At 33.1% G+C, this 12198-nt stretch overlaps 1 protein-coding gene across 1 annotated transcript; it reads right to left on the bottom strand.

Annotated features, from left to right (window-relative positions):
- Positions 1-1921: 1921 nt before the first annotated feature.
- Positions 1922-11275, bottom strand: LOC25495564 (F-box/LRR-repeat protein 4). The gene is made up of 2 exons (XM_013595788.2): positions 10867-11275; positions 1922-2517 (listed from the first exon to the last, which is right to left on the bottom strand). The coding sequence occupies exons 1-2, from the start codon at positions 11273-11275 to the stop codon at positions 1922-1924; spliced, it is 1005 nt and encodes a 334-aa protein (XP_013451242.2).
- Between the last annotated feature and the right edge of the window lie 923 nt (positions 11276-12198).

Raw genomic sequence — 12198 nt, 5'->3', positions numbered from 1 at the left:
AAAGCTCTCACTTTCAATATCAACATTGACAACCTCTACTAAATCTGATGAACCATGATGCTTCCATGCTTCCAAGACTTTTTCAAACAATATATCTCCTTCAATGAGTCACACGAGTTCATGTTTCTCAGCACAAACTACAAGTTGAATGTTTTATACTCAACTCTGTCCAAAGAAGCCTAAATAAAATGAAAAATGACCAAAATAACATGTTCGGGAGATTCCGCGAAGTTTCGGTATGCGATAAACAGCCGTGCTTTTCCTATTTTTATAAATTGCTACCATCTATGATTTCCTCATTGAAATTAACACAACAAAAGTGAATGGTGTATTTTTGCTGGAATTGTCAGGCTATGGATATCAACTGAATCAAAGAACTTTGAGAGACCAATTACCATCCATTTGATTTTAATGGATAACTATGTGAGTTTTTAGGATTTATATTATGATACTATTAAGTTTTATTTTTTATATGAATATTTTTTAATTATTTTCACATGAAGGGTCACAGAATTTATGCAATGGCTGGAAACGAACTTTTTAACAAGTTTGAACTTTCTTTGAAAGAAGAGGCTGTCTTTATCAAATATAATTTTTCGAGTCAGTATCAATGAAATACAAGAAGTCATGATAACATGATATATTGCTCAACTTTTCAGATAAGACTAAGATCAAACCAGTTGATCATGGAATTGTGTCTTACCACTCCTATTTTTTACCCATCCTTCGGTTTTTCTTTCAAATAGTTACAATTATGAAGTTATGGTCAGTTAGTTTCAATTAGTTTATTAATTTTTAAAAAACATAATAATATGCTATAAAATATTTCTAAGGTCAATATTTAATTACATAAGTTTGTATAAACCATGAATTTGACTAATACATGATACGTAAAAATAATTACAAAATATGTTTTTATCATTGATAAATATATAAAAAATCAAGACATATATTTGTCGCTGATATATAAAATACACTTGACAAATATTATGTATCAACGGTTGAGATAATAAGAAGTACATATGCCGCTCTTTTATGTTTTTGGTTTTTGAAACCCCTTGGTTGAGTCTTTCGATGCTTCTAAATGTACCATTGAACCTTTTTCACAACATAACATCTGCAAATTCATGTGAAACCAAGTCACACCAAGACTCCATTGTCAGATCCTAACTCTCCTCCATAAGGGTCTGTCTTGAAGAAAGAGTTTTAGAGGGTAAGGACGGCAGGGCAAGGTTTACGATAAAGCTTTCATTCCGGCAAGTTTTAGGGGTATATATGAACCAATCACAGATACGTAGCAGAAGATCAAATGGACATGTAAAAGGAAGTGAAGATCCAAGAAACTTTTGATGGACAAGTTACTGAAAAATAGAAGTACTTTTCATTGTACTCTAACAATATGTGGATTGAGGTTCCAAAATTCAGTATTTGTTCTTCAACCTTTAATGCAAATTCTCTGCTCAACCTTTATCGATTTTCCTATATTGCTCCTGAATTCCTCTCTCACTATTCGCAGTCATGTCTTATGATGGCTAATTCGACCAAATCATTCAATCAAAATTAATACAAGTATACAATTATGAGCAAAGTTTATATATACCTAAATTAAATGTGTTGTTAGAAGGACACAAACCCACCTAGATTCCAGAAAGCAAAGTTTATTCAGATATTAGGATCTCCAAGTTAAATTGATCATACTCTTAGACCCATAACATGGTAACCAAAAAAAAAATGACATAAAAATGATGAACAAGTGAACTAATTTTACCAGATCAATATCAATATGTGTATTATTGAATGTGTATCAGACCAAAAAATATGTGTATTAATATCTTACTAGACACATACCGACCTCCGCAATCCTAAATCAAGCTCCTACCATCAGGGAAGTAAATATTAAAACAAGGACAATTTACAGTGCTCATAGAAATTTCAGAACACTAGCAAATAAGGCATCCATGGCGAGTTCCCTAATAGTATCATGAACATAAAAATCTGAGAATTCAATCTTTCTCAGTTGTTTGCAGTTTTCTACCACATGTTTCACTCCTTTCTCTGTGACATAATAACAATATTTCAATAATAGTTCCAAAAGCCCAGGACAACTCTTTGAGATCGCATAGACTGTTTCATCATCAACACCTGTATCTGCCAAGTCCAACACCTGTAGCTTGGGAAGTACAAAGTTCATTTTAAATTTGTTCACATCTGTACAACTGGCTAAGTTCAAATGTGTAATCATATCAAATCTTCTTACAAATTGCCAAATACCATCAGATAAATCACAATCATTCAAATCAAGTAGCTGCAAACTGGGGATAGAAGAAGCAAACATTATGATTTTTTGAACACTTAACCATAAATTGTCACCTAAATAGAGAGACTTTAATTGAGGGTATATACCAATATCCATCATAGAATCATTATTCTCTACATTCTCTTTCCCAATATCTGTGTCTTCCATTTTGATCTCACTAAGTGAAGGACAGTTTTTAACAAGTGAAAACAAGGATAATTCTGTGAGGTAGGAACATTCACTAAGGTTTATAGACACCAAATTAGTAAGAAACAAAGAAAAGTGGGCAGCATGTTGATCATCCATAGAATAAATGTTGGAAGCATTGAGAGAGGTCAAAGTAGTAATCTTTTGAGAGAAAGCTTGCAACCCATTAGAAGGAAAGGTCCGATTATCGCAGATATTGAGCGATGTGATATTTAATGGGAAACAAGATATATCGCAAAGAAGCATGTCCAGGTCACTGTCGTATTCTGAGATGTCGAGGGAATTGAGGTATGTGAACCTTTTAAAGAGGCGATCAAGAAAAGGGCGTGTTTGATCCAAGATAGTAAGTGAGAATAGGAGACAGTTGGTGACGGAGAGGAAATGTTTGGAGACGAGGGATAGAGATTTTAAACAACTGTTGTATCCGTTGATGATGAGAAATCTAAAGACAATTTCCCAACAATCATCAGGTAAATATAAACATGTTTCTGCCTGAACGAACTGTTGTGAAGATTTGAAAGAAGTTCTGATCTTTTTCCTTTTTAATGGATTTCGAAAGAGTTTCCCTGGTCGTAAATTTTCCCTTGAAGATTTTCTTTTCCTTTTCATTGGAAGGGACTGCCGACGCCGGTGGGAAAGGAAATAGAAGATATGAGAAGTCATACGACGTGGGAAGTTCTTTTAGGTTTTCGGATGAGAAAAGAACTAGTGCTAGTTTGTTGTAAAGTAAATAAGCGTTTATATATGCATGAGACTATGGGCTTTGTTTTTGGCCTCCATTTTGTTGTTAAGTAAACTTTTTTTTTTTTTTTTAAATATCCTTATTTATTTATTTTATTAGGTCTGCAACAACTTACCCTAATAATTTTCTTTTTTCTTCCTAATAACTTCCCTCTAAAATGCTGCATATTGCATATTAGGTTAGCACAATTTAACCTAACAAATTACATCTAAGATGCAGCGCACCAATTTCACCTAACAAATTCCCTCTAAAATGCAGCAATCTCTAATATTTCTTCTCACTGATGAGTTTTTCATTCCTATCCTGCTATGTCATCGTTTGTATATATCTATTGATAATGTAGACTTTTTTTTAACAAGTTGTTGTACACTTATTTAATACATTTACGAACATAATACCCTAAGTTCCATGCAAACTCGGCAAAATATAACAAACCCTATACCGTGTTTCTAATTTTATTTTACTTATTAGTCCGTATATTCTTTTTATATTTTACCAGCCCCTTTTATATATGTAGTTGTATAGAATTAACAAGATACTAGAAATATAATTTAAATTGCTAAAGAAAATTATGGAACTAAAAGTATAATTTAGCGTAAATTTTTCATTTTAGTTATGTTTTTTTTTAACCTTCCTATTTTAATTTTCGCGTAAAATTGGTTCATCCAGTTTAGAATCTCTCTCTCTATATATATATCTCTCTCTCTCCCTCTCTCCCTCCCTCCCTCCAAGTTTCATTAGAAACTCCAGCACACAAGTAGTAGAGCCAGGTTCGAACTCTAATCACGACGTTTAACTTAACAATTTTTTAATTTTGTGGACAAAATATTTTTTGTTCTTTTGAAAAAAATTATATAATGACATGTTTTCGGTACATAGGTTTATTCCTTAAACTTTTTATGTCGTTACTTCTGCCAAAAATGTTAGGTTTGTAAATCGACGATAAATTAATCCGTGCGAACGCACGGGTATCACTCTAGTTTTATTTTTTATTTTTATTTTTGTAAAGTAGTCTAGTGGGTAAAAATTCACCTCTTGATGGTGAATATGAAGGGTGTTCGGAGATCGAACCCCAACCTTGAATATTTCAATGCATTGTCTTGCTCATGGAGACTCAAAAAATTTAATTTAAACTTAAAAAAAAAATCATGGTCTGTTATGTTATTTTTAGATTTATTTTGTTCCTCTAACTTTTTCTTTTCATTTGATCTCATTAGTTATAAATATTGTGCAATTGTTTTTTTTTTTATTTTGGTAAAGGGATTCTGTTTGGTCTCCCTTTTGTTTTTTAAACGAATGCTTCTTATACGGTTGGATAAAGTTTTAGAAAAATAATAGTAATGTATACATTTCAAAATTTACAAACCAAGTTGTTTGGACTTCAGTGGCAAAGAGCTCATTTCAATGACGTACCCGGAGAATACTGGTTCGATTCCAAGGGGGAACAAGTGCGCATGCCTCTACGCGTGAGTTAGACTGAATCATTGTGCCAAAAAAAAATTGCAATTTACAATACTTCATTTAGCAGTTGATTTCTACCTTAAACTTTTGAGTTAGACTGAATCATTGTGGCAATTGCGGATTGCGGAAAATAATGGTTAGTTCAAATTCCGCTGAACAATATTGATATAGTTCCAATATATCTCCTATTTTACAATATTTTCTACTAAATAACATATTAAGGCACAATTGTAATTGGTTTGAATTCCGCTGTGCAAAAACACTAGCCAGACTGAATTTCTCGATGAAAAACCAATTTTTGACAGGATATTATTTCCTAAAGCAATTTTGGAGCGTTTCAAAAGTTCAATAAGTCTGTATTTCTTTAAACCAACCACTCAGTATGTGTTTCTTACTCCATTCTTACTCTTTTTATCTATTTGTTTCTAAACAACCTTGCCTATATGCATTAGAAAAGTAAAGGTAAATATGACAATGGAATAAAATGTACAAATATTTATTGGGTTTACGAAGCTAGAGATGAAAATTAATTTAACTTAGTAGAATAGTATCTTCTACGATTCTATTTAAAACACAGAAGCAACAACCCTCGTAATATATCCCTGTTCTCCCTTTTTCCTCTTTCTTACACATTTGGCATGCAAACTTAATACGAAGAAATTCTACTGTTCCAATCATTACCTTTTCAACTTACTTGATCCCCTCCTTAGTAATGGTAATCCAAGAGGACTTCAGCTAAAGAATGATGTAAGTAATGCATTTGCATTGATGATACAATGCAGGTAATCCTAAACACGGTTGCAGCTATGTATACGTAGATACTCCCTCCGTTCCTTTTTATTTGTCTTTTAACGGTTATTTGCACAAGAAAATAATATTACCTTTGTTATGGATAGTATTTTTTCTGATTATTTTGGCACTCATAACCGTAGGTAATCAATTAGTTATAGTTGCAGACTTGCTGCTTTCCTTGCATTTTGGTTTTCATGCAATATCATAAATATTTCATACTTAATGATTTATCTACTAGCTAAAGAACCTTTAGCATTCTTTTCAATCTGAGAAATCGTATGTTTCTATATCTACCATTTCCAGTGTTATGTTTGTATAGGATTCCATTTAGAAGGATATATCATACAAAATATCCTAATGGTTAAAGGAAGTGTCTTTTATACAAGAAGCAAATAAAAAAAACTGAGCTTTTGGGACACTTCTATGAGTTATACGACATGTCCGATAGGACACTGGCGTGTGTCCGATCGGACACGTCTAATTCGAAGAGTGCCTGCGCTTCATTGATAGTAATGTTATATAGAGATTCAAGGAAATGACTTGATTTCAAGATCAGTTGTAGATTCAAGGAAGTGACTTGTCTACAAGAACATAACTAATGATTTTGTCACTAGCTTGTATAATTTCCATAAGATTTGTAAAGAGAAAATAGTTTACTAAGTTAGATTTTTGTGCCTGAAATTCCGGTATGCAAAAGCACTATAGCCAGGCGGAATTTATCGATGAATAACCAATTTCTAACAAGATATTTTTTTCCAAACCAATTTTGGAACTTGAGAAAGTTTAATGTGTCTGTAATTCTTTATACCAACCACTCAGTATGTGTTTACTCTTTTATCTATTTGTTTCCATTGTTTACAGTGGAGTTTGCTTTGTGATTCAGATTATGGTTTTCAAACAACCTAGCCTATATCAATTAGAAAAGTAATGGTAGAAAATGACCATGAAATGAAATGTCCCATGTTAAATAGTGACTACTAGAACACTTCTTTTGTTGGATTTAGAAAGCTAGAGATACCGTTTCATGTTTTTTCTCTTTCAAGCTAGAGATACATTAGCAATGATTATACTTTCTTTAGTAGTTAACAAAGAGAAATTGTTTGTTTCTATATCAGAAGGATGCTTAATTATATACATCATACAAAATATCCTAATGGTTCAAGGAAGTGAATTTAATACAAGAAGAAAAAAAAGAGCTTTTTAGGACCCTTCGATGAGTTATGCGACATGTGTCGTACTGGTATTATACGAAAGTCGGACACCGGCGTGTGTCCGATGGGACACACCTAACTTCACTACTAGAAAAAGCAAAATTAGCGAGGGAAATTAGTGACGGAAAAAATGAAATTCCTCACAAATTCCTTGGTCGCAAAATTTAGTGACGGAATTAGAGAGGGATTTCATGTTTTCCCTCACTAAATATCCCTCACTAATTTTTGTTTTTTTAGTAGTGCTTGAAGAGTGTTCGTGATTCATAGTTACTAATGTTAAATAGATTCAAGGAAACAAATGACTTGTATTCAAGCTCAGTTACACATTCAAGGAACATATGTTCACTCATGATTATACTTCCATAAGATTTGTGCCTGAAGTTCACTCATGGTAACATATGTTCAATGGCTTTATCAAATGACCTGAATGCATCAAATCAACATATGATCTGATGCGCATGTTCCATAAGCAACAAATCCATTCAATATGATAATCACTTTTTGATGAATGGCTTTATCAAAAACTGACATGAAGTTTCGGTTAATGATCCAAATGGTATTTTACTTGCAAGCAATTAATACAGACTTTGATGCAGCTATGTGATACTATATTAGTCCGATAGGAATTCTTTTGACTCGTCCTCCATGCATGTCTTCAAATGTTCCATTTCAAAGTCCAATTCGAATTCTCTTGATCTTCCCATTCAATACACCTTCTCAATTCTTTACATCTTACAGCTCTGTTACAACAAGTTTAATTCTTTATGTTAGTTTCTACATATGCTTTGCTTTTTTAGAAAGAAAGTAGTGACAAATTTAAGCAAACTAAAAATTTAAATCTGTTGTGGCATGCCATATAGTAAGAAATATCCTAATTACTTCAAATATCTAAATTACAAGAAATTTTTGATCTGTGATAAGAAATATCCTAATTACTTAGAAATTTGTGATCTTTTACGAGTTTCGATATAATTACTTCAAATATCTAAATTAAATGAAATTTGGGTAATGAGTTGTTAGACCTTATAATTAAGTCAAATCTGCCAGTATAAAAAGTCAATCAAATATATATTCTATGGCACAAAATTGTATAGGTACATAACCGACAGTGTATGATATTATCAAATAATGTAGCCAATCAAATAAACTATCCATTAACTAACACTAGACAAAAACACCAAATAGAAGTAGAAAAACCAGTCAAGAAATAGTCAGAACATTTTTGACAGATTTGTGACAAGTGAGATATTAATACTATACCAACGCAATCAAGCTTAAGCAAGGAAAACAAATCAAATATAATCTAATAATTCAAACAAAAAACAAATGAAACAGTGATGACAAATTGAACCAGAGTTGGTAGTGAAAAGACATGAGAATCATACACTACAATATTATTTAGGGAATTATCATGAGTAAATGCACGTTTGTAAGTTTACAGTTTAAAAAACTAATTTCTCAGAAAAGTAAATTTTAAAACAAAAACAACTGACAGAGTTCAAACTTGAGCATAGCATTTTTAGATAACCAGCAAAGAAGGCATCCATGACGCAAGAAGAATTTCCTACTTATCTCACTTAAATCTGAATCTAAATCACCCAAATAAATTTCTCTAAGTTTTGTGCAGTTTTCTACCACATGTTTCATTTGTTTCAAGAGCCCAGAACAATTCTTTGAGATAGCGTAGAGTGTTTCATCATCAACATTTGTACTTGACAAGTTCAACACCTCCAGCTGGGGAATTTCAAAGTTTATTTCAAGTCGCTTCACACTTGAACATTCGGCTCAGTTCAAATGCTTAATCTTATCACATCTCCTGAAAACTTGACAAATACCTTCAGAAATGTTATTATTAGAATATAAGTCAAGCAGCTGCAAATTAGGAAAAAAGGAAGCTAATCTTATAATATTTTCATTACTTAACCAAAAATTTCTACCCAAATAGAGAGACTTTAATTGAGGGTATACATCAGAATTCTCTACACTCTCCGTCCCAATAGCTGTGTTTTGCATTTTGATCTCACTAAGCGAAGGACAATTTCTTACGAGGGAAAACACGGCTGATTCTGTGAGCCTTGAACAATGATTAAGGTTTATAGAAACCAAATCACCAAGAAACAAAGAGAACCCAGCAACATGTGTATCATTAAGAAAAAAAGTGCATTCCAGATTCAAATGTTGAATAAATCGACAATTTGATAACAGAGAGTGAATTTCGTTAATGAAATCAGTTCGATTGTTGACCAACTGACGTTTTGATAACAGAGAGTGAGTTCCATTCTTGAAATTAGTTTGACATTGGAAAATAGGGTTATTGATTTCGATGTTGAGTTCTTTGAGCAATGGGAAACAATCAGCAATGAGTAACAAGTCATTTTTGTAGAGAAAGTTTATAGAACAAGTGAGAGAGGTCAAAGTTGTTATGTTTTGGGAGAAAACTCGCAACCCGTCAGCGGGAAAGATGCTTTCGCCGGAGAGAACGAGCGATTTAAGTTTCTTAAATGGGAATCTAGGTTCGCCGGTGAAAACGAGAAATGTGAGTTTCTTCAACGGGAAACTAGAGATTAAGCGAAAAATGTTGTCGACGTCACAGAAAATCTTGACAGCAGCTCGCTAAAAGACATGCAGCATATATCAGAATGCCTTTTTTGTTTACTAATGAGTAACCTAGCTATACAGGTATACCGGAATGAAAATATGACACAACTATATGACTGCATACGGTAAATTCAGTTTGGTTAAGTTTTGCTTTGGATCATCTTTTTAAGAATTCGTTCAGAATGAGTATGTGTGATGGGGTCAAGTAAATAATTGATACTTCTCTGATATGGTTTTGGAGCTTGTCCTGCCAAATAATAAAAACTGCCTGCAAGAGAACTGAGGCTAGTAACAAGGATTGCCATTATATGCAAATTTTAAAAATTAAAAACTCGCTTATCTTGTTACTAGAAATATCCTAATTACTTGAAATATCTAAATTACATGAAATTTGGGATCTGTTATGAGTGTTGAGATATTTATGACAAGGGTACATTTATATACAGGCACATACTTAGAAGTTGTTGAAATAATACATGCAAAATTAATACTCTTTCTGTTATTTAAGCAATATTGAAACATCTATAATATCATCAAAACCTTTGTAAAGTAACTAAAATAGAAAAACTATCATAATGAAAATTGCTTTTGAAAAATTATTGGCATTCTACTTTTGAAAAATCTTTGAAAAACTATCCCAATTGTCCTGTGTGGTTGAGATGAAAGTCATTAAGTCAGTCAGTAGCAATCAAGTAATGTAGCTAATGAAATAAACTATCTTTCAACTATCACTAAACTAAAGCACCAAATAGAAGTTACAGAACCAGTAAAGAGAAATGTTCTTCTAAGAAGCGAGATAATATTACTACAGTGATGCGATCAAAACTTAAGTAAGCGGAATAAATCAAATGTAAGATACTAATTCCAACAACAACAAACAAATAAAAAAATAATGACAAATTGAACCAGAATTGCTAGTGAAAAGACATGAGATTCATACTCTACAAAAGATGATGGTTGTCTAGCAACCGTTTACTAAAAGTGTTTGAAGGATATGATCTCGCAACCATTCACTTAACAGCTGAACAATGCTGAAGGTTAACTTGAAGGGAGTTGAGTTTGTGTGGGAGTTGTTTGAATGTACAACAACTCGCAACCATTCACTTATCATGCATGAGTAAATGCACATTTGTAAGTAGACATTATACATAAATAATTTCGCAGAGAATTAAATCTTAAAACAAAAGCAACTTACAAAATTCAAATGTAAGCTCAAATATACATGTAAAGAAGGCATCCCCGACGCGAGAAGAGTTCCCTAATTTCGTCACTTAAATGACAACCCCTCAAATACATTTCTCTCAATTGTGTGCAGTTTTCTACCACATGTTTGGCTCCCTCCTCTGTGAGATGATCACAATTTTCTAGTTTTAGTTGTAAAAGCCCACAACAATTCTTTGAGATCACACGTAGTGTCTCATCATCAACCTCTGTATTTGACAAGTACAACACCTCCAGTTTGGGAACTAAAAAGTTTATTCCATGTAGCTTCACTCTTGAACACCCGGATAAGTACAAATGTGTAATCTTATAACATCTCCTTAAAACTTGACAAATACCTTCAGATATTTGATCGGAAAACCTCAAATCAAGCAGCTCCAAAGTGGGGAAAATAGAAGCAAACAATATGATGTTTTCATCTTTCAAGTGCTCACAGCGAGCCAAACAAAGAGACTTCAATTGAGGGTTTACAACAACGAAATCCCTCAAAGAATTAGAACTCACTGCACTCTCCTTCCCGATATTTGTGCGCTCCATTTTGATATCACTAAGTAAAGGACAACTTCTAACAAGTGAAAACAAAGCTGATTCTGTGAGATGGTTGCAAGAACTAAGGTTAATGGACTTCAAACCAGCAAGAAACAAAGACAACTCGGCAACATGTTGATCATTCAGAAAACGAGCGTACTTAAGATTCAAATGTTGTATACATCGACACTTGGATAACAAAGAGTACATTCCATCCATAAAGTTGGTGGGCGTGTTGGTTACTGGAGGGTAACAGAACATTAACATTAAAGGGTTACTGATGTTGAGTTTTTCAAGCAAAGGGAAACACTCTGCAATGAGTGATAGGTCACTGTTACGAAGAAAACAGTGGGAACAATTGAAAGAGGTCAAAGTTGTAATCTTTTGTGAGAAAACTCGCAAACCATTTGAGGGAAAGGGAAAGGAGCCTACACCGGATGTGAGTTTCGTCAATGGGAAACAAGAGATAGTACAGAGAAGGTTGTTAAGGTCATGGTTGTCGTTTAATGACGAGAGACTAAGGGATTTGAGGTTGGTGAACCTTTCGAGGAGGCGACCGAGGAAAGGGAGTGTTCCATTTTTGACAAAGATTGAGAATCGGAGACGGTCAATGATAGAGAAAAACTGTTTGGATACGAGGGATAGAGAATTCAAATCGTCTTTAGCGATGAATTTGAAGATACACTCCCAACACTCGTCGGGTAGATCTGAATGTGTTGCTGCTACTGTTTCTTGTGAATTTCTCATTGTGAGTTAGGGTTTTGCAGAGAGGTGAAAATTGAAGAAAATGTGAATTTATAGATGGATTGGAGGAAAATGATGATGAAGTTGATTAGGGCTTAGAAATCGGTACCAATTGATTATGACGACGGTAAAGTAGTGCTTTGAAATAAAACGATGTCGTTTGCCTCCTCCAATTTCTCAATGTTCACAAATGCGAAGAGAGTGATAACAATAGTTTCCTTCAAAAAAGAAAAACAAACAATTTTAAATAACAGACCACAGTACCAAAAACAACTCGCAACCATTCACTTTTCAGAATTAATTTATATTAGAGATTATGAAAAAATATTTTTTTTATGGTGGTCGAGGTTTGAACTTATGCATTGTTCTTGTTAATATGTTAATTCATAAATTCTCTC

The sequence above is a fragment of the Medicago truncatula genome, chromosome 6, assembly GCF_003473485.1.
Source record: "Medicago truncatula cultivar Jemalong A17 chromosome 6, MtrunA17r5.0-ANR, whole genome shotgun sequence".
In the NCBI taxonomy this organism is placed as follows: Eukaryota; Viridiplantae; Streptophyta; class Magnoliopsida; order Fabales; family Fabaceae; genus Medicago; species Medicago truncatula.
Note: the sequence above shows the minus strand (reverse complement) of the source record. Positions and strands in the feature narration are given on the sequence as shown.

Bases quoted from the DNA above. Each gene is read 5' to 3' on its own strand.
- LOC25495564 (XM_013595788.2), bottom strand. From the start codon at position 11,275: ATGGATGGAATGTACTCTTTGTTATCCAAGTGTCGATGTATACAACAT. The intron at 2,518-10,866 runs GTATTTGTCAAG...CCTACCTCACAG, and splicing joins TTCCGATCAAATATCTGAAG to AATTATCCTTGTTTTCACTT.